General features: G+C 41.0%; 1 protein-coding gene across 1 annotated transcript; it reads left to right on the plus strand.

Annotated features, from left to right (window-relative positions):
• Positions 1-1,302: 1,302 nt before the first annotated feature.
• On the plus strand, positions 1,303-27,635 carry impa1 (inositol monophosphatase 1). Its single transcript, XM_059990637.1, has 9 exons — positions 1,303-1,375; positions 7,325-7,422; positions 10,657-10,790; positions 19,100-19,204; positions 19,383-19,428; positions 20,039-20,147; positions 22,119-22,227; positions 24,037-24,188; positions 25,369-27,635. Exons 1-9 carry the CDS (start codon positions 1,303-1,305, stop codon positions 25,482-25,484), a joined length of 942 nt encoding a protein of 313 aa, XP_059846620.1. The 3' UTR covers positions 25,485-27,635.

Below are 27,635 nucleotides of genomic sequence, written 5' to 3' on the forward strand. Positions count from 1 at the left end.
TATTGATCCTCTCCCCACCCCACCCCCCACCAACCTCTGTGCAACTTAAAAAAAGCTTTTTTTTCTTCTTTCCCAATTATGATAATGTGGCTTTTGATTGGAAACATTAACTCCATTTCCCTTTCTGCAGATGCAGTCTGACCTCCTGAATGTTTCCAGCATTTTCTGTTTTTATTTCACATTTTTGGCATCTGCTGTTTCTTAAATTTCAAGATTTGGTGTAGTCATGTTTGAAATAAGCTCATGATGTAAAACATTTAAAATATTTCAATTCCTGGTTCTTGCCTAAAATTGTATATTAATTTCATGGTTTTGAGTTTAATCTTTAAGCCTTTCCAGATTTGGAATATTTAAAACTTGCCTTTAATGTGCTATTTATGGGCTGGCATCATTTGGTAATGTACATTAATATTTGAGTGGATGTTCAACAGTTCTTTCATTTACTGCTTAAATTACTGAAGTATTTGAGTTGGCAAAGAAGTCATTTTCAAGCTACATGAAGCCTGATGGTGAAAGCTCTTTTGAAAATGGGTAGGATACGAGTAGCAAAATGTTATTTGTATCTCTACACATTTTGTTCAGTTTCATTCCCTTAAACTTGTACATAGAGCAAAATTTTACGTGACAGCAGTAGAGGTTTGGCAAATGAAGCAGACTTTTTAAAAAAGTGTTCAAAAATACGATTTAATTCGTTTAGCATAACATTGTGGACTGAAAGACCCGTTCGTTCCTGTGCTGTGCTGTACATTTCAATGCTCTATCATCAGCCCACGGGAAGGTAGATCTGGTGCTTTTAAAAAATTATTTTGTTAAGCATTTCATTGGAATTAGGTTTGTTTTGCTTTCACGTTGGTATTTTGGAGAAGGTTTTGTTTGCCAACGGCTTGCTTCCATCACAGAAACCCAATGCTGTCTTAGAGGCACCTTCAGTATTTTGACATATCACGGGCCAGGAATTGAATTGATGATAATGTCATAATTTTCATCGGTACTTTGAGAAAATTTTGTCCTGTTTTCTCTATCCTAAAACTCTTTGGACATAGAGTTCGGGGTATAATTCTCCTTTCAAGGCACTCTGACCTAACAACCAGAACAACAAACAAAATGAATTCACCAGGTCCGGCAACATTTATAGAGGGGAATAAACAGTCGAGGTCCTGTTTGAGAGCTAGAAGCGCCGTGTTATAGCGTTCGTGTGTTACGCAAAGAGTTACGGTTCTGGATGTGTGAGGTCAGGCTGCAGCGAAACCGTTCTTCATTGCGCTGTGGCTGCCGATTTGGAGACGGTCCCTGGAAGCGCGCATGGGCAGTGAGAGTCGCCGGAAGGGGTTGGTTCCAGGGAAGAGCAGCGGCGGCTGGTGTGCGGACGGGAGTGGTAAGAGTGTCTGCTTCTTGCAATCGTCGGGTCTGACAGAGAATTAGCCCAAGGGCCGGTGCCCCCTTTCCCCAGATCCCGAATGTTACTGGCTTCCGTGGAACTGGAAAGAGTTCCGCCTCACCTTTTGGGAAGGGAATGGGGATTAGGGTCTGAGAAGACTACTGCTGCCTACCATCTCACCTCCGGGGGTGGCTGACCTTCACCCGCTTTGGGGCCAGAAGAGTAATCTTAGAGAATATTATCTAGCGCTATAAGAAAGAATTTGTATAATATTCACACCACAGTGGTGTCCTTACTGTTGTAACGTAGGAGATCACAGTCATCAGCAGTCAGTTTGTGTGTTTGACAAAATTAACTAGATAACGTGGACAAGCTGATCAAAGTGTCATTGCATGGGGAAGAGGCATGAAGATAACTTACTTAAGATTAAAAGGATGTGGAACATCAGCTCTTCTCTGCGCTTTTGCTGTTTGGATTGTTAGGGAGTCCAGACATGCTGTACAATCATGTTTGTACAATTGTACAAACAAATTGTACAATCGGGCCACAATGGATCCAACATACCCCAGACGTCTGAGAGTGCCCTGGAACAGGGAGTGATGCTGGGGAGGCCCCAGAACCTGCTGGACTCCGTCTGTTCAGGGCAGTGGAGCCGCTTTCTGCCAATGTAGCTGATCTTGTGGCCCAGACTCGGGTCACTCCAGCTGTCCCAGAGCGCCCATCAACATTCTGTGACTGCACTTTCCTCCTTGCCCTCCATATTCTCGCTTACTCCTCCCATCCAAGAACCCCATCTGCCACCTCCAGAAAGGTACTCAGGTGAGCCCGGTACCTGCTGCTCTTTTCTTTCCCAGTGCACCCTCATTTTTGAATTACAACCGACAACATTTCTGACTGATCGAGCCAAGGTGGCCTACGTCATCACTCAGCTCTCCGGTCACGGGAGAGAATGGGGAACAGCCATCTGGGAGGCAGGCTCACCTTTCTGCATCAGTATTTTCAGAGGGAGGTGTTCCAGAGGGTCCCTGGAGGCACTGGGTGAATTCCGAGCTCCTCATCAGTCTATATTGCCCTGCTGTTTTCCCCATCTACAATTTCCGTTCCAGACCCTGAAGCTATGAAGTTTGCCTGTACCCACCTGACGCCAACTGAAAGACAAAGGAGAATCAACACCCGCTCCTGTCTGTACTGTGGCCAACCAGGCCCCTTCACCTCCACCTGCCCAGTAAAAGCCAAGCACTCACCAGTACTCTTCGTCCTACTGGTGAGTGTGACCCCTGTCCGGCCCTCCTCAATGCCAATCACACTCATACCTGCTTCGGGACTGGGGCGTCCAATGGTGAGCAATCTCCGTCTTGGTCAATTCTGGTGTGGAGGGGTGTTTTATCAATTCTGGCTTGGCTGTCCAGTGGGGATTACCCACGTCTGCTCTCTAGTCACCATTGGTGGCCAGAGCCTTGATCGATCAGAGACTGGCGAACATCACCCATGTCACGGTCCCGGTGAGTCTCTCAGTGGAAAAGAAGGACAGCTCCCTCTGGGGACTGAATGAAGTCACTGTTAAGATGTGTTATCCACTTCTACTCGACCTCGGCATTTGAGCTACTGCAAGGAGCCTCAGTTTTCACCAAGCTTGAACTCCGTAATGCCTACCATCTTGTCCACATCTGCAAAGGGGCAACGCACCTCAGGCCATTACGAGTATCTGGTCTCACCAATGCCGCTGCCGTCTTCCAAACCCTGGTATATGATGTTCTCAGGGTAATGCTGAACCAATTTGTTTTTGTGTATCTCGATGACATTTTGATTTTTTTCTAAGTCCCTTGCTGAACACACAGGTCACATTTGCAGAGTTCTCCAGTGCCTTCTGAAAAATCAGTTCTTTGTGAAGGCTGAGAAATGTGAGTTTCATCACAATGCTGTCTCCTTCCTGGGGTATGTAATTTCAAGTGGTTCCATTCAGATGGACCAACAGAAGGTCAAGATGGTGGTTGATAGGTCCCAACCTTCGACTCATTGGGAGTTTCAACGCTTCTTGGGCTTTGCTAACTTCTATCGCCATTTCATCAGAAATTACAGTATACTGGCTGCACCTCTCACTGCTCTTACCTCATCGGCTGTCAGATTCTCCTGGTCCCCTGCTACATTGCCCTGGGTTTTGTCACCAGTCTTCCCCCGTCTGATTATAACACCACCATTCTCACAGCAGTTGATCATTTCTCCAAGTTTGTATTCTTCATTCCTTTATCCAAACTCCCCTCTGCCTGTTTTTAAATGACATGTTTTTAAATTACTAGTACTGCATGTTTTTAAATGACATGGTTTAACTGTAACTGTTGTGTCAGACAGGGGCTATCAGTACACATCCAGCTTCTGGAGGGCATTCTGTAATCTTCTGGATGCCTCTGAGTTTGTCTAGAGAATTCCACCCACAGACCAATGGCCAGACCGAGCGGGCCAGCCAACAGCTAGAGACAGTATTGCGGTGTCTGGTCTCCCAGAACCCCTCTGCGTGGAGGCAGCAGCTATCCTGGGCCGAGTATGCCATAAACTCTCATCCGTCCTCATTCACTGGTTTGTCCCCCAAGTGCTGCCTTGGCCACCAGCCTCCACTGTTTCCTGCCCAGGAGGGTGAGGTTGGCGTTCCATCTGCCGTTGTCAGCGGAGGTGGAGGCACACTTGCTCTGCCCCTCTCCATGCCTCTGCTAGGATCAAGCATTTAGCTGGCCACATCGCTCCAAGGCCCCACGTTACCACCAGGGACAGCATGTATGGCTTTCAAGTATGCTGTACATGTATACTATTAGCATGTATGGACTACTGGTGGACAGGTAGAGTCAGGTGGGGGAGGAGCTGGTGGACAGGTAAAGCCAAGTGGAGGAGGAGCTGGTGGACAGGTAAAGCCAAGTGGAGGAGGAGCTGGTGGACAGGTAGAGCCAGGTGGAGGAGGAGCTGGTGGATAGGTAAAGCCAAGTGGAGGAGGAGCTGGTGGATAGGTAAAGCCAAGTGGAGGAGGAGCTGGTGGATAGGTAGAGCCAGGTGGAGGAGGAGCTGGTGGATAGGTAGAGCCAGGTGGAGGAGGAGCTGGTGGATAGGTAGAGCCAGGTGGAGGAGGAGCTGGTGGATAGGTAGAGCCAGGTGGAGGAGGAGCTGGTGGATAGGTAGAGCCAGGTGGAGGAGGAGCTGACGGACAGGTAGAGCCAGGTGGAGGAGGAAGAGAGTTGAGATTGGGAGGCAATTATGGAAGTTGCTGTGAAAGCAAGATGGTAAGTGAAACCAGATAACAGGGATGATGGAAAAAAATGGGATCCAGTGGGTTGAGTGTGTGAGTGGGGGAAGGAGACTATAGGTTTGAAAAGGAGGGAAAGGACTTGGGAGGATTATTAGATAAAAAGAGGATATGTAGGTTACCTGAGTTGGAGAGTTCAATGTCTTTGTCGTTGGATTGTAGACTATTGAAGTGTTGTTCCTCTAGCATTCACTGGGTCATCATAGCATTGGAGGAGCCCATGGAGAGATAGTTTAGTGTGGGAATGGGGAGGGGAGTAAAATGGCTTGCAACCAGGAGCTTAAGGTGGCTGTTGAGGACACAACATTTTTTTTGGGAGAAGTTTGATCTCACTAGTATAGAGGAGGTCTATAGCACTGAATGCAGCAGGTGAGGTTGAAGAAGGTGGATGTGAGTCTCTGGAACAGCTGTTAGGTCCCTGGATATGATGAAGGAGGAGGTGTACAGAGGGGTGGTACATCTCTTCCAGTTACAGGGGAAAGTGTTTGGGGATGAGGCAGGATGGATGGGGAGGGAAATAGCAAACCAAGGACTCACGGGGAGAGTCATCAATGCAGAATGGGATGTGGCATTGAAGGGCTGGCAAGTTCTTCCAGCAAGTTTTGCTCCAGATCCTAGCACTGCAATCTCTTGTGTGTCCATAACCAAAGTAGTTCTTGGTTATACCATATCTTTAGTTATGTTGAGGTACATGAAAAAAATCTACATACTGCATTTCACACTAATTCCATTATGTGTCAATATGGAATGAGTCAAATTCTCTGAAACATGGGAACAAAATCAAGTGTAAAGTGATGCATGGTTTAGTTTCTTCACTTTTTATGTTTTGGTTTAGTATTTAAGTCACCTTTACCTTGCCTGTGTATACACAATACAAAATTTGGAAGCAATATAAACATTCAGTAAATCATGGCTGATCCTGAGTTGCATTCTCTGTGTTTCTAAACATTTTTAACCAAACCTCTGATTCTATTAGGACCTAATTATCTTCTGTTTTCCACCTGAACACACTCAGAAACTGAAGATCTGCAGCTTTCTGTGGTAGACAATTACATAAAGTCATAACTCACTACAAAACTAAATGTTTTACTTTTTCATTCTTAAACTGCAGAATCCCTTATCCTGAGATTCTTCCCAATCCAGCTGGATGAATCAGCCCCTCGACATTTTACCATGTCAATACAGTCTGCCCTTCTTATCCGCGAGGGATTGGTTCCGGGACCCCCCGCAGATTCCAAAAAATGCAGATGCTCAAGTCCATTATTCAACCTGCCTCTATGCGGTGAACATTAGGACCCAGCAGAACCCCAGACTTTATTTAACATGTCTCCGTGCGGTGGACATTAGGACCTGGTGGCGCAGTTCTGAATCCACAGTGTTTCTGTTCACAAAAATAATCACGATTGAAAATAAAGTGGAAATAATAAAGCGATTGGAAAGAGGTGAAACACCATCGGTCATTGTAAAAGCGTTAGGCTACAGTCAGTCAATGATCGGAACAATTTTAAAAGAGAAAGGCCCTGCCCCAATGAAAGCTACAATTATTACTAAGCAACGCAGTGGTTTAATTATTGGGTTTTGGGGTTTTGAGTTTTTGATCCTCCACATCAACCTGGCACGAATGGAGAGCTCTCTCGGTAGCGGTGTGTCACTGGATCGAACCCAGCGCTGAAACATACGCTTTTAAGTGTTTTATATGCATAGAAAGGTAAAATATATACTAAGACAAACATTTGACTGACATTAAATAATACCGGATGTACCTGTTCCGACTTAGTAAGAGAACCTCCGATTTTTTTTTAATCTCAATTCACGATAACCCACGCACATCCTCCTGTATACTTTAAATCAGCTCTAGATTTTTTATAATACCTAATACAATGTAAATGCTATGTAAAATTGTTGTTATACTGCATTGTTTAGGGAATAATGATAAGAAAAAGAAGTCTGTACATGCTCAAACAACAAGCGCTGGAAGAGCACTTCTGGGTTTTCTTGATTCATGGTTGGTTGAATTCGCAGATGCGGAACTCACGGATAAGGAGGGTTGACTGTACCTCAGAATCCTTGTCCTTATGACTTCATTTCTCACTCCCAACAAGCTCCAATGAAATATTTAAATGCAAGATCAAGTGGTAATACAGATATGATGGGTTAATAATTTGATTCCGTGCCACCTAAAGATTGCCTCACTTCAAAATGCAGAATACTGCACCACTGGATTTTGTCCTGCAACTTTGTAGTCAATACTAAATCAGGAATTGGTGAACATGCACGAAGTCTGTCTGAGAGCATATCTATTAGAATTACATAGAATGTTTAATAACGTGTAATATGAGCATAAAAAGCACTAAAGGAGAATAAAATTATGTGCTTTCCATTTACAAAAAAAATAGGTATTGAGTAATACTAAATGGGCAAAGCTTTTAACATAAGCAATTATTTTATTTTACCCATCACAGAGTTGCTGACCTAAAATATTTGACAGTCACATTTTGCAACATCTAGACTAAGCTTGCACATTCAAGCCAGAAGTAGTTCCGTTTCAGTGGTTTTCATCATTTAGTGAAGATCTAATATTCTGGAGCTGCATGAATGTATGAGGCAAAGAAATTCTTTCAAATGTCTGTGAAATTTAAAATTCCATTTCTACATAGGAATTTTCAGTAGAAAGATGGCAACTAACTGTGGAGCCTCTGATCCATGGCAAGAGTGTATGGACGTGGCAGTTGCTGTTGCCCGAAAAGCTGGAGGAGTGAGTAAATAATGGAAATTGAATTTTGTTAACATTTTTATATTCATTTGACCATTCCCGTTGTATATTTTTTCATTTTAAAACATTATTTTAATTGTTCAGATGAAGAATTTGGTAGAAAACTTAATTTTAAACTCAAGCTTTTTTCTTTTTTTTTATTTCTAGTCCTTGGAAAATACTGTGGGAAAAAGTTGATTGTTTTGAGTAATGATTTTTTAAAACCAAAAATAAATAACCATGTGTGCAACAATAATTATTGATTATATGTTTGCTGCAGAAAATGCCATTACTTTATTTTTTTTAACCTTTCACCAACTCCACTGTTGCTCTCATATTGTTTGGTTCCTTTAATTCATTCTCTTTTGGCAGGATTAATTCCATTGTCCACAGCGACCCAGTGGCACATATTTTTTTCCAATTGTTCAATTGGCATATCACTATCAGACATAGTTTTACAATTCCAGAATTGTTATATTTGAGTTTCCTGTAAATTAATCATGCTGTACAGTTTCATTGATAATAGAAAAGTTTCTGTGTCAGGTTACTTGATGTGCTACAAATTTATTTCTTCCTCATAGCCTTGGTCAAAGTGAGGATAACAGCCCATTATTAACCAGGAAGCATTTGGGGTAGTGTGCATCAAGGAGCCCTGATAAAACTGGTCAGTTGGAATCAAAGGAAAAACACCCCAATGGCTGGACTCTTAACTGTCAAGGGTCCATCATTCCTGGATATCACTGTAGGGTTTGCTCAAAGGAGCATCCTAGACCTGGCCATCTTCCACTGCTTCAGTAATGGCCTTCCTTGCACTGTAAGGTCATAAGTTGGAAGCTTGCTGATGATTGCACAGTGTTAACTGCATTCACAATTTCTGAACAAATGAATTGGCCAATGCTTGCATGCAGTAAGATCCAGACAGCGTTCGGTACAAAGTGATAAAGTAGAAAGTGACAATTGTGTTGCAAAAATGTCAGGTAAGACTATTTTCAGTAGAGAGGGTAACTTTCTACTCTTGACATTCAATAGCTGTGCTTGCCCCATCAGCAGCCTGAGGCGTGTTCATTAACCACAAGCTCATTTGAACAAGCCATGTAAACACTGTGACTGGAAGAGGAGGTCAGTATCTGGGTATCCAACAACAGTTGAATTAACTCTTGACATACCAAAACCTTTTTAGCACCTGTAAACACATGTCAGGAATGGGATAGTGTACTTTCCACTTGACTAGGTGACTCCAGCCCCAAAACCGGTTGACACTAGCTCAGTGTTACCTGCAATAATGTAGCCTGCATGATTAGTTCACCTCCCACCACCACCTTTATTCACTGTTGGCACATGGTGTTTATATTGTGCCACCCGCAGGAAGTATTGCAGGCCGAGACTTGCTCAGGCTATTCTGACAATACCTTCAAAGTCTCTGATCTTCTGCAACAAGAAAGACAAAGGATTCTCATGCATGGTATTACCATCAACTGCACGTTCTCTTCCAAGACGCACACCATCCTGATAAGGGAGTATATTATTGCTTCTTATTGTTACTGGCTCAAAATCTCATAAGCCTAACCTAACTGCACTCAGGGACATTTTTACAAGAAGGATTGCAATGGTTGAAATGGCAGCTCACAGCCACCAGCTTCAGAACATATAGGGAAGGGTGATAAGTGACACCCTTTCCAACAACACCTGTTTTGAAAGCTAAATGAAAAATACTGAACCTTACAGCTCATTTATGAGTGGGGTGATTTTCATTAAGCTACTGACAAATTGTAAATTAAGTTGCATATTTGAACTATAATGAGCTTTATATTTTCTTGGTGTTGTAATACATTATCAAAGCAGACTAATTATAAAACTATTAAAGGTACAGGTGACTGAAAACTTGTTTGATGAAGTGGAGTCAGAGGTAATGTAGGGGTAGGTTGATTGGTGTCTTAAAGGAGGTGATAATATGTGAAGTTTTGGGAAATAATTCTAGAAATTGGGATCTAAGGAGCAGAAGACAGCTGCTAAATTAAAATCGGGAATGTTGACGAAGGATGAACTGGTGTGAATTTGTAGAAGGTTATAGGAGTGCAAGAGAATTGAAATTGAGTATTTATAGATTATGGAATTTACTGTAGTCAAGTGTAGAGGTAACAAAGATCACATTGGCAGACAAACTGTGGTAGAACTAGAATTAGAAAATGGTGGATATTGACTGTTTTTGCCCAAACAGTTGGGTTCAGTGTCTGAGCTAGAGAAGGGAGGATTTAGTGGAATGGATCATTCCTGTGTGCTCTGCTGTACAACCCTGGGTGCAGGAAATGTCAATGAATGGAGAACCCTGAGGCTGAATTTTTAAACTGTGAGCAATAATCAGTGTGACTATGTTCCGTCCATGAGCCTGAGTGTTTCGAAAAAAAGGTTTCAGGTGATGATCATTCTGCAATTGGAGTGCAGACCAACAGGGAATGTGTGATTAGCAGAGAGATTAAAAGGGTAAGTGAGGATCCTAAGAGAATTATATTCTCTGATCAATACTCAATCCAGACTAGATCCAGTGTTTCTGATGTAGCAGATATGATTTCAAGATGTTGTTTCCCTTTTGTCAGCTGCAGAAAGTTATGGAGTTAAAGAGTGAACAACCAAAAAATTTTAGTCCATTTTGGGACTAATGGCATAATCAGAAGAAGATAAAATCTATGAGCATATCTTCAAGGTGTTAGGAAAGAGACTCAAAAGCAGGTAGGGATCTGTGAATTACTTACTTATCAACACTAGTGACAATAGCAATAATAAGGTAGCACAGCTAAATTTGCAGTGGCGAGGTGGTACAGAGGGGGGAGGGTTTTTGATCCCTAGTACATTTTGACCATTTCTGAGGAAGATGAAGCTTCTGTGTGCCAGACAGATAGCATTTCCCAGCAAGATTCACTTGTGCTTTCGGGGGGACCTTAAATTGATTTGTCTGGGGACTTGGCACAGCAAAACAGCGGTGAAAAATAGTAAATAGATTAGAAAAAGTAGGAAATGGTTATTTGCAAGGTAAGTGGCATCACAACACGAGAAGTGAAGGTAGCCCTATTGATAAGAGGAGATCATTACAGTGCTGGAGACCATGTCCTGGAACAATCAATAACAGAACTGTTTCTAATCAGTCAGCATGGAGTTAGGTCATGGGGGAAATTAAAGGTTTAAAGAAATATTCCATTGTTTTCAGTTCTGATTGTTAAATTGCCCTTTTTTTCTCTGTAGGTTATTTGCGAAGCTTTGAAAAATGAAAAAACTGTTCAGATTAAAAGCTCCCCCGCAGACTTAGTGACTGAGACTGATCAAAATGTGGAGAAAATGATTCTGTGTACTTTAAAGGAAAAATTTCCTTCTCACAGGTAAAGGATTTTTGAAATAATCTGAATACCTTGTGCCCTTAAGTACAAGATTAATGACACAAAAAAAGATCTGTCAAGAAGTTTCCAAATGTGTTTTGATTGTGATAGTTTACAAATCCCTTAAAATATTGATCTATATTTGGTTTACTGTATATGACTTGGAAAAGATTTTGCTGTTATATTCATAAATTAAGGTAAGTGGTAGGAGAATAAGAGAAGAGTTAAGGATTTGTTTCTCCATCCACAGTGTTGAGAATCTGTGTTTCAGTGCTTGAAAGTGTGATGGGAAAAGAAACACATCAGGGTTTAAAATGAAGACGGCCATATCCAGTGGGCAGCAGAGTACGGTGGCTCAACAGGCTTAGGCGGTAACAAGGCGGGATAGGTTTAACTGTGTTATTTGTGGAATGGAGGTAGTATGAGTGTGAAGCCAGTTTTCTGTGCTCGGTGTCAGATGTGGGGGGGTCCTGGAGTCTCCCAGCCTCCCGGACGGACATATCTGCACCCGGTGTGTCGAGCTGCAGCTCCTGAGGGACCGAGTTAGGGAACTGGAGATGCAACTCGATGACCTTCGCCTAGTCAGGGAGAGTGAGGAGGTGATAGAAAGGAGTTATAGGCTGGTGATCACACCAGGCCCACGGGAGACAGACGGGTCACAGTCAGGAGAGGGAAGGGGAAGCGTCAGGTACAAGAGAGTACCCCAATGGCTGTACCCCTTGACAATCCTGCTTGGGTAATGTTGGGGGGGGTGGGGGGACAGCCTGCCCGGGAAAATCGACAGTGGTTGTGCCTCTGGCACAGAGTCTGACCCTGTGGCTCAGAAGGGTAGGGAAAGGAACAGGAAGGCAGTAGTGATAGGGGACTCTATAGTTAGGGGGTCAGACAGGCAGTTCTGTGGACACAGGAAAGAAACTCGGATGGTAGTTTGCCTCCCAGGTGCCAGGGTCCAGGATGTTTCGGATCACGTCCAAGATATCCTGCAGTGGGAGGGAGAACAGGCAGAGGGGATGATACATATTGGTACCAATGACATAGGTAGGAAAAGGGAAGAGGTCCTGAAAAAAGACTACAGGGAGTTAGGAAGGAAATTGAGAAGCAGGACCACAAAGGTAGTATTCTCAGGATTACTGCCTGTGCCACGTGACAGTGAGAATAGGAATAGGATGAGATTGGAGGATAAATGTGTGGCTGAGGGATTGGAGCAGGGGGCAGGGATTCAGATTTCTGGATCATTGGGACCTCTTTTGGGGCAGGTATGACCTGTACAAAAAGGACGGGTTGCACTTGAATCCCAGGGGGACCAATATCCTGGCGGGGAGGTTTGCTACAGCGGAGAGTTTAAATTAGAATTGTTGGGGGTTGGGAACTGAACTGAAGAGACTGGGGAAGAGGAGGTTGGCTCACAAATAGAGAAAGCTTGTAGACAGTGTGTGAGGGAGGATAGGCAGGTGATGGAGAAGGGATGCGCTCAGACCGAAGGTTTGAGATGTGTCCATTTTAAAGCAAGGAGTGTTGTGAACAAAGCAGAGGAACTTAGAGCGTGGATCAGTACTTGGATATATGATGTGGTGGTCATTACAGAGACTTGGATGGCTCAGGGACAGGAATGGTTACTTCAAGTGCCGGATTTTAGATGTTTCAGAAAGAACAGGGAGGGAGGCAAAAGAGGTAGGGGCGTGGTACTGTTGATCGGAGATAGTGTCAAAGCTGCAGAAAAGGTGGACTTTTCTGAGGGATTGTCTACGGAGTCTCTGTGGGTGGAGGTTAGGAACAGGAAGGGGTCAATAACTTTACTGGTTGTTTTTTATAGGCCACCCAATAGTAAAAGGGATATCAAGGAGCAGATAGGAAACAGATCCTGGAAAAGTGTACTAATAACAGAGTTGTCGGGATGGGAGATTTTAATTTTCCAAATATTAATTGGCATCTCCCTAGAGCAAGGGGTTTAGATGGGGTGGAGTTCGTTAGGTGGGTTCAGGAAGGTTTCTGACACAATATGTAGATAAGCCTACAAGAGGAGAGGCTGTACTTGATCTGGTATTGGGAAATGAACCTGGTCAGGTGTCAGAGCTCTCAGTGGGAGAGCATTCATAATTCTATCTTCTTTACAATAGCATTGGAGAGAGATAGGAACAGACAAGTTAGAAAAGTGTTTAATTGGAGTAAGGGGAATTATGAGGCTATCAGGCAGGAAATTGGAGGCTTAAATTGGAAACAGATGTTCTCAGGGAAAACTATGGAAGAAATGTGGCAAATATTCAGGAGATATTTTTGTGGAGTTCTGTATAGGTATGTTCCAATGAGACAGCGAAGTTATGGTAGGGTACTGGAACCATGGTGTCCAAAGTCTGTAATAAATCTGGTCAAGAAGAAAAGAAAAGCTTACAGAAGTTTCAGAGAGCTAGGCAATGTTAGAGATCTAGAAGATTATAAGGCTAATAGGAAGGAACTTAAGAAGGAAATTAGAAGAGCCAGACGGAGCCATGAGAAGGCCTTGGCGGGCAGGATTAAGGAAAACCCCAAGGCATTCTACAAGTATGTGAAGAGCAAGAGGATAAGATGTGAAATAATAGTACCTGTCAAGTGTGACTGGGAAAGTGTGTATGGAACCAGAGGAAATAGCAGAGGTACTTAATGAATACTTTACTTCAGTGTTCACTATGGAAAAGGATCTTGGTGATTGTAGTAATGACTTCCAACAGACTGAAAAGCTTGAGCATGTAGATATTAAGAAAGAGGATGTGCTGGAGCTTTTGGAAAGCATCAAGTTTGATAAGTCGTCGGGATCAGATAAAATATACCCCAGGCTACTGTGGGAGGTAAGGGAAGAGATTGCTGAGCCTCTGGCGATGATCTTTGCATCATCAATGGGACAGGAGAGGTTCCAGAGGATTGGAGGGTTGTGAATGTTGTTCCTTTATTCAAGAGAGGGAGTAGAGATAGCCCAGGAAATTATAGACCAGTGAGTATTACCTCAGTGGTTGGCAAGTTAATGGGAGAAGATCCTGAGAGGCAGGATTTATGAACATTTGGAGAGGTATAATATGATTAGGAATAGTCAGCATGGCATGCCTTACAAGCCTGATTGAATTTTTTGAGGATGTGTCTAAACACATTGATGAAGGAAGAGCAGTAGATGTAGTGTATATGGATTTCAGCAAGGTATTTGATAAGGTACCTCATGCAAGGCTTATTGAGAAGGTAAAGAGGCATGGGATCCAAGGGGACATTGCTTTGTCGATCCAGAACTGGCTTGCCCACAGAAGGCAAAGAGTGGTTGTAGACAGGTCATATTCTGCATGGAGGTCGGTCACCAGTGGGGTGCCTCAGGGATCTGTTCTGGGACCCTTACTCTTTGTGGTTTTTATAAATGACCTGGATCAGGAAGTGGAGGAATGGCTTAGTAAGCTTGCTGATGACACAACAGTTGGAGGTGTTGTAGATAGTGTGGAGGGCTGTCAGAGGTTACAGTGGGACATTGATAGGATGCAAAACTGAGCTGAGAAGTGGAAGATGGAGTTCAACTCAGATAAGTGTGAAGGTTCATTTTCGTAGGTCAAAAATTATGGCAGAATATAGTATTAATGGTAAGACTCTTGGCAGTGGGGAGGATCAGAGGGATCTTGTGGTCTGAGTCCATAGGATGCTCAAAGCAGCTGTGCAGGTTGACTCTGTGGTTAAGAAGGCGTACGGTGTATTGGCTTTAATCACACGTGGAATTGAATTTAGGAGCTGAGAGGTAATGTTGCAGCTCTATAGGACCCTGGTCAGATCACTTGGAGTACTGTGCTCAGTTCTGGTCGCCTCACTCCAGGAAGGATGTGGAAGCCATAGAAAGGATGCAGAGGAGATTTACAAGGATGTTGCCTGGATTGGGGAACATACCTTGTGAGAATAGGTTGAGTGAACCCAGCCTTTTCTTCTTGGAGTGACGAAGGATGAGAAGAGACCTGATAGAGGTGTATAAGGTGATGAGAGGCATTGATCTTGTGGATAATCAGAGGCTTTTTCCCAGGGCTGAAATGGCTAACACGAAAAGGCACAGTTTAAGGTGCTCGGAAGTAGGTACAGGGGTAATGGGTAAGTTTTTTACACAGAGTGCGTGGAATGGGCTGCCGGCGACAGTGGTAGAGGCGGATATGATAGGGTCTTTTAAGTGACTCCTGGATAGGTACATGGAACTTAGAAAAATAGAGGGCTATGGGTAACCCTAGGTAATTTCTAAAGTAAGTACATGTTCGGCACAACATTGTGGGCTGAAAGGCCTGTATTGTGCTGTAGGTTGTCTATGTTTCTAAGATTCATTCAATGATTCTGTACATAGAATCATATTTAAATATGAATTAAAATGTAGATATTGGAAAACTGCACAGTCAAACTAAAATTGAAGTAAAATATTTGTAACTTAGTGGATTTTGTTACATCTGTTAAGTTTAGTTGCAGTTCAAGTGCATTACAATCTTCAGCATGCATTACATGATAAAAGTTCAATTTTTTTAATTTGTTCTGTATCAGAGGAAGAACTCAACCATGTAAGCCTTTCAGATAACATATGTACTGTAGTGGCAACTACTAGCTGCCTAATGCGCAATGGCACTGATAGTGGTAAAGTGAAACTAACAAATTGTTATCTGGCTTACTTTAAACAGAAAATCATGATCGAGTTAAAACTGGATGATCAACAACACACACAAAATGCTGGTGGAACGCAGCAGGCCAGGCAGCAATCTGTAGGGAGAAGCACTATCAATGTTTCAGGCCGAGACCCTTCATCAGGAGTAGATTGAAAAGTTGAAGGGCTAAAGAAATTATAGATGGGGAGCAGCGAGAGAGGGTTTCACTGAACTCCCGTCGAAGAGAAGATTTAAACTTCTTCAGTGTAGGCATCACTGGCAGAGGCTTTGCAGTGGTGAATTCCAAAAGCAAACACGAGGAAATCTGTAGATGCTGGAACTTCAAGCCACACACACAAAATGCTGGTGGAACACAGCAGGCCAGGCAGCATCTATAGGGAGAAGCACTGTCGACGTTTCAGGCTGAGACCCTTCATCACGACTAGACTAGTCCTGACAAAGGGTCTCGGCCCGAAACGTCAACTGTGTTTGAAGGTTTGAAGGACATCCATTTGGAACAGAGATGCAGAGAAATTACTTTAGTCAGAGGGTGGTAAATCTGTGGAATTAGTTGCCACGAGCAGCTGTGGAGGCCAGGTCATTGGGTGTATTTAAGGCAGAGATAGATGGGTTTTTGATTAGCCAGGGCATCAAAAGGTATGGGAAAAATGCAGGGGAGTGGGGATGACTGGAAGAACTGGATCAGCCCATGACTGAATGGTGGAGCAGCCTTGATGGGCCGAATAGCTCACTGCTCCTGTATCTTATGGTCTTTTCAAAAATGTCTTGTATACCATCATTAGCAATGGGAATTAGTTCGCAAAAATAGATTGAATCTTCTTTTTATTCCTTTATCTGAGCAAATTACCATCATTAAGGACCCCTGCCATCCCGGCCAATCTCTCTTCTTGCTTCTGCTACCATCGGGAGGAACGTAAGGAAGCCTTAGGCCACACTCCACCATATTCAGGAACAGTTATTACCCTTCAGCCAGCGTGAATAATTTCATTCAGCACAACACTGAACTGATTCCACAACCTGTGAACTCACTTTCAATGACTCTACAACTCATGCTCTCAGGATTATTTTATTTGTTGTTTGTTTTTTCTTGTATTTGGACAGTGTCTCTTCTGTTGCACATTGTTTGTCAGACTTTGTGTGTAATTTTTCATTGATTCTATTGTATTTCTTTGTTCTACTGTGAATACCTGCAAGAAAATGAATCTCAGAGACGTACTTTGATAGTACGGTAAATTTACTTCGAACATTAAACATTACTCTGTGGGACTACAGGAAGGGAAAGAGTATTAGTTATTTAGTATTGGAAAGAGATAAGAAAGACAAGCTACTTCTGCTTGAGATATCCCAGCTGTTTATTGACAGTTGTAGACATGTCTGCCAATTAATGAGTTTGATCATATGGAAGAGGATAAACAAATACGTTGATACTGAAATTCATTCCCGTTTATAAGGCCAAATGCGGTGGCAGAGCACTACATTTCAAAGCTATGCTGATACATAATATATTCAGCACGCTGACTGGGGCTGAATTTCCGACCTTGAGTTTTTTCTTCTGAATCTTCACAAATAACTTTTCCCACCAGAAGTTTGGGATGTGTCTATTTTAATGCAGGAAGCATCATGAACAAAGTGGATGAGCTTAGGGCGTGGATCAGTACTTGGAGCTGTGATGTTGTGGCCATTACAGAGACTTGGATGGTTCAGGGGCAGGAATGGTCACTTCAGAGTGCCAGACTTTAGATGTTTCAGAAAGGACGGGGGGGGGGGGAGGCAAAAGAGGTGGGGGCATGGCACTGCTGATCAGAGATGGTGTCATGGCTGCAGAAAAGGAGGAAGTCATGGAGGGGTTGTCTACTGAGACTCTTCGGATGGAAGTTAGGAACAGAAAGGGGTCAATAACTCTACCGGGTTTTTTTAATAGACCATCCAATAGTAACAGAGACATAGAGGAGCAGATAGGGAGACAGATTCTGGAACGGTGTAATAATAACAGGGTTGTCGTGGGGGGAGATTTTAATTACCCAAACCTCGATTGGCATGTCCCTAGAGCGAGGTTTTAGATGGGGTAGAGTTTGTTCGGTGTGTTCAAGAAGATTTCTTGACACAATACGTAGAATAAGCCTACAAGAGGAGAGGCTGTGCTTGATCTGGTATTGGGAGGTGGTTCATTTTGGTAGGTCAAATATGATGGCAGAATATAGTATTACTGTTAAGACTCATGGCAGTGTGGAGGATCAGAGGGATCTTGAGGTCTAAGTCCATAGGGCACTCAAAGCTGCTGTGCAAGTTGACTCTGTGGTTAAGAAGGTATATGGTGTATTGGCCTTCATCAACCATGGGATTCAGTTTAAGAGCTGAGAGGTAATGTTACAGCTATATAGGACACTGGTCAGACCCCACTTGGAGTACTGTGCTCAGTTCTGGTCACCTCAGTACAGGAAGGATGTGAAGCCATAGAAAGGGTGCAGAGGAGATTTACAAGAATGTTGCCTGGATTGGGGAGCATGCCTTATGAGAATAGGTTGAGTGAACTCAGCCTTTTCTCCTTGGAGCGATGGAGGATGAGAAGAGACCTGATAGAGGTGCATAAGATGATGAGAGGCATTGATTGTGTGGATAGTCAGAGGCTTTTTCCCAGGGCTGAAATGGTTGCCACAAGAGGACACAGGTTTAATTTGCTGGGGAGTAGATGCAGAGGAGATATCAGGAGTAAGTTTTTTACTCAGAGAGTGGTGAGTGCGTGAAATGGGCTGCCGGCAACGATGGTGGAGGCGGATATGATAGGGTCTTTTAAGAGACATTTATATAGATACATGGAGCTTAGTAAAATAGAGTGCTATGTGTAAGCCTAGTAATTTCTAAGGTAGAGACATGTTCGGCACAACTTTGTGGGCTGAAGGGCCTGTATTGTGCTGTAGGTTTCCTATGTTTCTATATTTACTAAGTACCTGAAGTCTGTGGGACCAGAAGTAGGAATGGCTAAAAAAAATCTTTTTTTAAAATTTTGAAGTGTATGTATGTGCCTGATGGGCAGATTGGGTCCCACCCCCCCCCCCCCCCACTGTATTTATACAGTATAAAGGAAAGGTTTGTTTCCTATAAAATTGTTTTCCTATAAATTTATTGTCAGGAAGAGATAGTTGTTGATCTTCAATTTCATCAAAATATTTATCTGATAAAAATCGTCTACCTTTTGTTGTCAGATTAAGTAGATGCTAAATAACCATTATGTAAAAGGGTTGTGGTTTTATTGTAAAAACGTGGTTATTTGGTCTCTACTAAATCTGACAATGTCAGTAAAAGGAATAGGATGGTTAATTGATTTTGTTTGCTTTAATTGGGTTCTTTCAGGATTCATGCTTTGTGCCTACCTGTGAGCGAACAAGTCTCAAATTTGTATAATTTATATACTTTTTAATAAAAAATATACTTGAATCTTGAATTCAATGTGGCTTCACTAAGGATGTCTAAAATGCTGGCTTCCTGGAGTACACTATTTGTGAAGTGCCAGATAATCAGAAATTTACAGTATAAGTATAAATCAGAATTTGGATTAGGACTTCCTGGTTTTCCAGCCCGGGATTCGTTATAACGTGCCATCAAATAGTGAAGTATTGGAAATCGGCAGAATCCAATGAAACTACAAAAGGATTAACTTTTAACATTTTATTTCAGCTTTATTGGTGAAGAGTCAGTTGCAGATGGAGCAGCAAGTATACTTACAGACAATCCCACGTGGATCATTGATCCCGTTGATGGGACCACTAATTTTGTCCACAGGTATGATAATTTAGCTGCAATAGGTTTTATGTTTGTGGAGAAGTGCGTATCATATGAGCAGACTAGAACTGGTTTGTGTTGCTAAACGTAATAACACAAATTGTTTTGAAATCACTGAAAAGACTTAAATTTGGAGAAATAGCTATGGGTTGCTCATTTCAGATTTCTTTTTTTACAGATTTCCTTTTGTAGCGGTTTCTATTGGATTTTATGTAAATAAACAGGTAATGCAAATTTGGTGAACAGAAATATTTACTTTGCAGTATTGCATTATTTGACATTGAGAAATATTTGTGAATAATGGGAGTGTTGTAAAGTTTGCATTCAACTTGAAAAGGTGAAATTAGATTGTGGAGTACATTCAGTTCTAGTCTTGAAATTTGGCCGCTCCCCCTAACCTATATCATCTTACAGCCTAGCAATTACAGAAATTTAAATGCCTACCCTCAATCTTGCAATGTTCTGCTTTAAGTATAGTCTGCATTTGTTCCAATGATAAACACGCTTGCTAATTCCTTTATTGCTGCTATTAACTTTGCATCTAGCCTTTTAGCCACTAAGCTGAAAATTCTTTCTGAATCCACATATCCTGCATGTTTCTTCCTTTTAAGATGCTGTTTAAATTCTATCTCTTTGACTATTAATTTGTCAGAGTCCTTCATTTCAAACAAAGTATTTGTATGATTAGATTCTTGTGAAGCACCTTGCAGCATTTAATTTTGCTAAAGTGGCTCTATGACTGCATGTCAATCTCTAATTTTGCTTCCTCAGTTTAATACAGGCTATGAAGCTGATATAGAGTACTGACCATCTTGTTTTCTGTACATCGCACAGAGTGAAATTGGTGTTATATATAGCTGTGTGGAGGATAAGATGTACACAGCTCGAAGAGGGCAAGGAGCATTTTGCAATGGGCACCAGATGTGTGTTTCTAAACAGGAAAGTAAGTTAATGTTCTTCACTTGCTCTAAGATAGCGAGAATGGCAATCTTGGGGCTTTGGCAACAACTATAAAGCAAGACTTTAAGACTCCCTTGCTTTGCAGGATTTCAAAATAAAACATTATAGAAGTAACAGATGACTGGTGATGAAGAATTAGTGAAGAGAAAATGGGATGTTTATATTGGTTACACATAGCATATCTGAAAAGTTGCCCAAATTTACTATTCAGTTGATCATAGTGGTCATCATAGTTAATAAAAAAAATCACAATTGATGTATTGCTTTAAAACTGCTCACTTGAATTGAATTATTTGGAATTGGCACCCTAGATTGATTTTCTCCTAAGACACATTGAATAAACAGGATGCTTAACACGATCTTATCGTGTCGCTTTTGCAGTGGAAAGGAATATTTCCATTTGAAAATCCACACTGAAATTCAGACACTTGGATCTGATTTGCAATGATTATGTGTAAATTAGCTTTGCCAGGAAGCTGAAGGAGATGTATTTCTGTAGAATGAGGTCAATGTGCAACTCTTTTCACTGGATTAAAGAAGTCTAATGTATAAAGATGTTCATTCTTTTTTTTTTGAGGATAACTGACTTTTGCTAAACTCTAGTGACTGGGATTTTGCAAACACTATTTTGCAAAATGATGAGTTAATCAGGAAGTTTATTTAATATTTTGTTTGTTAGGTTAAACCACTGACAATGTCTTAGTGCTCTGTTTGTGCATTAAGTTTTGTATGTTAATAGTATCCTTTCTAAGTACATATTACTACCCCCCCCCCCCCGTTACTTTTTAGTTTTTTTAGTTTTTTGATGCTGAAATGTAACACCATGAATATAGGCAATTCTTTAGTAACTTGTGCACATTGCAAGTTTCAGCAAACTCTTTGATAGTACTAATCGTTGTAGCCCAATTCAGTCAGCTGAACCAGTGTGTTTTTTGTGCCTGGTCAGCAGGTGGAGAATTCTGGTTGAAGTTTCCATATGGGTTTACTCTCAAATTGTAGTACTCTTGCTGAAACCTGATAATATAACATAAGGCAGAAACCTCGCTTAGTGCAACATTAGGTTATATATTTACCTTTTAGGGCAAGAGGCATGATTATAACATTTATGTTTGGTCCTTACTGATTTTTCATTCATAATGGACAAATTTTGTAAACATAATGAGATAAAAACAAATCTTAGATATAATTTATTGGCAGCATCATAGGATTGCAAGAACAGAAAATTTTATAGTTATATATATTTAAATTCAGTGTTGTGCCACATGTGACACTACTCGTTGAGCTTGCATTGAGTCTCAAGGGAGCTAAAAAGTAAAAATACAAATTAAATGGGGAATTAAAATTCCAGGCAACTCGAGGTTTGTGGTCACTCTTACAAATTAAACAGGTATGTACTATGAAGTGTTAGCCAATTCTACATTTGGTTTCCCAGTGTAGAGGAGATAACTAGTGAGCATTGAATGGCAGGTGAAATTGGAAAAAGTACATGTAAGTTGCTGCCTCACCTTGAAGAAATACCAGGGTGCCTGAATGATGGGAAAGAGCCAAGAGTCTTTTAAGAGTCTCTTATATAGTATACATGGATCTATGCGGTAGGGAAATTCGAGGCAGCTTCTGGAGTAGCTTACATGGTTGGCACAACATTGTGGGCCAAAGGGCCTGTAATGTGCTGTAGATTTTCTATGCTTCCATGTTTGTGAAAGGGTAGGTGTTGCAATTTGGATAAGATTTGGAAAGTATTTTGAGTCTTGCTGTACTTGGATGTGTGGTCATAAGCTTCCAATTCCAAATTGTTAACACCTGTAAAAATCTAATAATCCACAAATAATTTGAAGAACATGAAAAGTAATCTCGTAGTATTTTGTTATTATTTTCCATTATTGTTGCATAACTGCCATTTATATATCTTAACATGTCATTCTGTGTAGTTGAATAATTACTTTAAATTTTATAGATATAAGCAAAGCTCTTATTGTAACTGAGCTTGGATCTAATCGCACACCAGAGATTGTGAAGACAGTACTTTCAAACATGGAGAAACTAATTTCTATTCCAAGTCATGGGTAGGTATCTTTCACAAGTGAAATATAAAACTAATCTATATTAAGGTGTGGTACAGTAGTGTAGCACTGAGCGTAACACACTACAGCAGCAGTGATATGGGTTCAATTCCCAGCACTGTCAATAAGGAGTTTGTGCATTCTCCCCATAATCTAGTAGGTTTCTTTCCACCTTCCAAAGACCTGCAGGCTAGTAAGGGTTAATATGTTGTGGGCATGCAATGTTGCTGCTGGAAGCATGACGACATGATCGCAGCCCCCAGCACATCTTTGGACTGTGTTGGTTGTTGATGCAAATGACACATTTCACTCTATGTTTTGATGTATATTCAACAAATAAAGCAATAAAGCTAATCCCTCTAATTTGCTATTCAATGGGATAAGGATTTTCTTAATAGCTAGCAAATGATTGTTTTGTTTGAAACTCCCAGGATGATTTGAGAAGTTCTATCACTTTTGGAGCCAGTTTTCAAGACTAGTCCCAAATCATTAGCTGTTGTTTATTTAGCCACTGACAGGAAAGATCCTCCTTTGAATTGTTTTGGCAGTATCAAATGCAATATTTTGTGCATGGATTTAAAAACAATGGGCTAGAGAGAACTGATATGTCAAGAAAAACTGAGTAGATCTCATCAAACTTTCAGATTATGAGAGGAATGTTAGATAGTCTTTAAATATGATTTCCAGAAAATGAACTGAGTGGAAGGCAATATCATTAGCAAGGACATATCCAAGTACAATTAACTGCTGAGATTACCTGTGGCATGAACTGAGCTTTCTGATTTTTGAGGCCTTGTTTGCCAGCAAGGCTTTGCATTACATAATGGAGTCATATAAGCAAGCCCCAATCCTTCAGCAGTTCTCAGCTTTACTACCTGTCAAAACTTTCAATAATTCTTGAAGTTACCAAGATTCAGAAGGATTTAAAAACAGCTACTGATAATGGAAAACAAAGACTATTCTAAACAGAGAAAATTTAAAAATCTAGATGCAAAGGGACTTGGAAGTCCTTGTGCAGAATTCTGTAAAGGTTAACTTGCAAGGTGAGGTAATGGCAAGCAAGGTAAATATTAGGGATTCTTTTTGAGAGGACTAGAATATAAGAGCAAGGATGTAATGCTGAGGCTTTATAACGCATTGGTTGGATGGTTTTGGCACCCTTATCTAACAAAAGATGTGCTGGGATTGGAGGGTTTCCAGAGGTGGTTTACGAGAATGCTTCTGGGAACGAAAGGGTTAATATGTGAGTAGTTCTTGATGCCTCTGGGCCTATACTCACTGGAGTTTAGAAGAATGAGAGGAGTCTCATTGAAACCTATCTAATATTGAAAGACCTAGATTCAGTGGATGTGTAGAGGACGTTTCCTATGGTAGATGAGTCTCGGACCAGAGGACACAGCCTCAGAAAAGATGGATGTTCATTTAGAACACAGATAAGGAGGAATTTCTTTAGCTAGAAAGAAATGTGGTGAATCTGTGGAATTCATTGCCATGGACAGCTGTGATGACTAAATCATTGAGTTTATTTAAAGTGGAAGTTGATAGGTTCTCGATTAGACAGTGTGTCAAAGGTTATGGGGAGTAGGCAGAAGAATGAGGTTAAAGTGGTTAATCAGATATGACATAATGGCCTGCTTCTGCTCAGGTCTTATGATATCAAAAATAACTAAGGGAAGATGCTTCACTGCATGGGACATATTAACCTCTTACCAGGGGCACAATTTCACTGTGCACTTTAAAGGAGTTGGGGAGGGGAAATTTTGTGAGGAGAGTTTACATTAAGTTTTAAATTATTTCTTGAATATTTTTCAGAATTCGAGCTTTAGGATCTGCAGCAATAAACATGTGCATGGTGGCATCTGGTGGTGCCGATGCCTACTATGAAATGGGTATTCACTGCTGGGATATGGCAGCAGCTGCACTCATTGTCACAGAGGCTGGCGGTGTTGTGGTGGATATATCAGGTAGCCTTGAATATTCTGTTTTGTAAATGTAACATATTATTTTTTAGATCATGGTTTTCCTAATAAAAGGGTATCTTGTTACATCTACAATCCCAATTCACAATCTTTTCAGCTCTAATCTTTTTAATCCACACGTGTTCTTTGATACCAGCATCACTTTTTCTCAATACTGGATCTCGGCCCAAAACATTGACTATCTCGTTGCCTCCACCGATTCTGCTTGGCCTGCTGAGTTTGTTTTCTGGCTGGATCTCAGCACCTATAGTTGGTGTGCCAGTATTTTGTATTGCATCTCTCAGTTTACTTTGCTGCCTTTCTAATTGTGTTGATGTACATCCAATATCCAATCTCTGGTCATCGCAATTTCTTACTGTAACAAACTGAATTAATTATTTTTAGCTCCCACACCAGTCATTATCTTTGTCACCGTTTCCACTTTGCTACCTTGCACTGTTGCCATCTGAGTTAGATCATTAGCATCTTTGCATCCCTTTCTGATTCCATTTGTGCTTTTTTATCTAACCCAAGGAACCACAAGTTTAAAATTCTTATTCACATTGGATTCATCTGTCTGTCTGTCAAATCAATTTTAATTGTACACCATCTATATTTTCTCTATATTCCTGACTCTGGTCCTTTATGTATACTCTCAACTCATTTCCCCACAATTTTCATCTGTGATTTCGGCTTTTAGGGTCCACTGTCTACAATTCTCTTCCAGAATTACTGCTGCTCTCCACTTCCCAACTGCCTTTTCCTTTAATACACTTCAAACGTTCATCATTATACATATTTCTGTTCACTTCTGAAGTATTACTTGGTTTAGTGTCAGTTTTATTTTGCTGAAGTCTCAGAAATGTCTTAAATCCTTTTATTTTAAAGGTGTTGTTCAATTGGATGTTGTTGCTTGCTTATCAAATTCAACTAAATTAAGTTTCATGCTAATGGTACAAGGTTTATTTTCTGACTTGTTTCCACACGGTCTGTAGAACAAAGACTAAATAAAAGTAGAAAACCTGGAGCTACTTTATGTGCCAGGCAACTCTTGTGCTTCCTCCAGAGATACTGTTTGAACTCCTGAGTATTTCCAGCAAATCTTCTTTTTATTTTGGATTTCTAGCACTGGTTTGTTTTGCCTTTTACTATTAATATTTATTTCTTTTGATGTATTTTATTTTAGGAGGCACGTTTGATCTGATGTCACGGAGAGTGATTGCTGCAAGCAGCAAGGCAATTGCAGAAAGGATTGCACAGGAAATTCATATAATCCCTTATCAGAGGGATGATCAGGAATAAAGATAATGAAATGTATTTCTTAAACGTTTACTACATGTAATCCAATTTAAATAGATTTTCACATTGTCTGCACATGTACTGAGAATATTTGAGCCCGGTAAGTGAAAATGATAAATTAGTCAGGTTCAGTATCTGACATGAATGTGCATGTAGCACAGTTTCATTGAATGTTATAAATGTTATCAATATACTACCAAAAAAAAAATCCTGCTTCTGCTGAAGTTGATGGATTAGAGTAATATAATTAAAATTTGGACCTTTGCTATCATTTGTTGTATGGGATATTTCCTTGTAATTGAATGGTATACAAAAGCTTATCTTCTTTATATTTAATGAGTGGAAATAAGTACATAAGTGAAATGCAATTTATACATATATGTAGTAATAAAAGGGGTTGATATAAGTTGAATATTGTTATGCCATGTACTTTTCATGTGGAAAGACTTGGTATTTTTATTAGATATATCCAGGTATTTTTTTTAATAGATTTTTTAAAAATTCTATCCATTCTTGCTTGCAGGACATCTGTTATCCTTGGTCAGTGAGCTTCAGATCTAATTCCTAAATTAATCTTTTTGTCTTTTTCAGCTTTACTTAATTTTCCTCGTTGAACAATTTTAAAATGCTGTGCACCTTTGAGACTGTTTGGTCATATTATTTAAATTACATGCTTAGATGAGGAAACTGCTTTGCCGAGCACCTATGCTGGTCTGCAAGAATAAGCAGGATCTCCCAGTGGCCACCCATTTCAATTCTAACTCTTCTGTTGCCTACAAGTGAACAGGTTAATTAAGTATTGTAAGATCCTCAAGTTTTAAGAATTATTGGACTCTTTTTTGTGGGTATTCATATGTTGTAAATTATGGAGAGTAGCACAACCTCATGTTTACCAAGAAAGGCTAACAAATGGTGCAACACATATAATATGCTGGAGAAACTCAGCAGGCCAGGCAGCATCAATGGAGAAGAATAAACAGTCAGTGTTTCAGGCTGAGACCCTTCATCAGGACTGGAGAAAAAATGAGAAGTTAGAACAAGAAGGTGGACGGAGAGGAGAACTGACCATGGACTGATATGTCAGGATATGAATGGGAAGTAGAATTAAAATGGGTGGCCACCGGGAGATCCCACTTTTTCTAGTAGATGGAGCATAGGTGCTGGGCAAAATGGTCTCCTAATCTACAGCGGGTCTCACCGATATACAGGTGGCTGCACTGGGAGCACCTGATCCCAACAGACTCACAGATGAAGTGTCGCCTCATCTGCAAGGACTGTTTGGGCCCTGAATGGTAATGAGGGAGGAGGTGTAGGGACAGGTGTATTTTGGTGCCAGCTATTTATTCTTAGAAGATATGGACTAGAATTAAGAACAGAGCAACTAAAACTAATTCAAATCAAATAAACAATTCCCACTAATGTAATTGTTCCCACCTATTGCACGGTTCAGTTTTGTCACTTAACCTTCTGGTTAATTGTATATTCATGGAGCCATCCTTCACCACTGGTTTCAAAAGGGGTATACTTTGGGTGTCTGAAATTTGTATTCAGAGTGGTTCTGCTAGTTGGGATTTCCTACCATTGTAAATATGTATTGCTGTAAATTTACCCATGTTCAAAATGTTAAAGTTAAGTGATTATAGCAATTAATTGTTTGTTATCTTTGATTTGAAGTAGAAAACATCCTGCCAAGAAAGTGAGGTGCTCCTAGACACTCTCAACTGGAGGTTTGCTGTGTAAGTGAAGACTTTTATATTTCCCAGTTACAGATTCTGTGTGGCTCAGTTTTAGTTGGGCACATGTGAATGCTTGTCTGGGACACACTCATGACCCATCATGTGGCCTGACCTTAACAGTTTAAGGGATTGAATTTCTTTTTAAGAATAGCATCCCACACTTTGATCTGTTCAGGTCAACAGCCACAGGATCACAAAATATCAAAGAACATGGCAGATAGCTTAACTGGTAAATATGAAAGTGTGTGTGTGTTTGTCTAAGAGTGAGATTTTCTTGGACTCTCTCCTGGAGGTTTACTGTGTGAATAAAGGCTTTTATATTCCCAGTCACAACTTCTGTATGGCTCAGCTTTAGTCAGCCACAACGGGAGAAACATCTGAAGGCGGCTCAGTTTACTTCCACAGATCATGGTTTTCT

The sequence above is a fragment of the Hypanus sabinus genome, chromosome 1 (genome assembly GCF_030144855.1).
Source record: "Hypanus sabinus isolate sHypSab1 chromosome 1, sHypSab1.hap1, whole genome shotgun sequence".
Classification (NCBI taxonomy): domain Eukaryota; kingdom Metazoa; phylum Chordata; class Chondrichthyes; order Myliobatiformes; family Dasyatidae; genus Hypanus; species Hypanus sabinus.

Coding starts and splice junctions, on each gene's coding strand:
- impa1 (XM_059990637.1), top strand. CDS start 1,303: ATGGGCAGTGAGAGTCGCCGGAAGGGGTTGGTTCCAGGGAAGAGCAGC. Junction 1,376..7,324: donor CTGGTGTGCGGACGGGAGTG/GTAAGAGTGTCT, acceptor ATTTCTACATAG/GAATTTTCAGTAGAAAGATG. Junction 19,205..19,382: donor ACCACTAATTTTGTCCACAG/GTATGATAATTT, acceptor CTTTTTTTACAG/ATTTCCTTTTGTAGCGGTTT.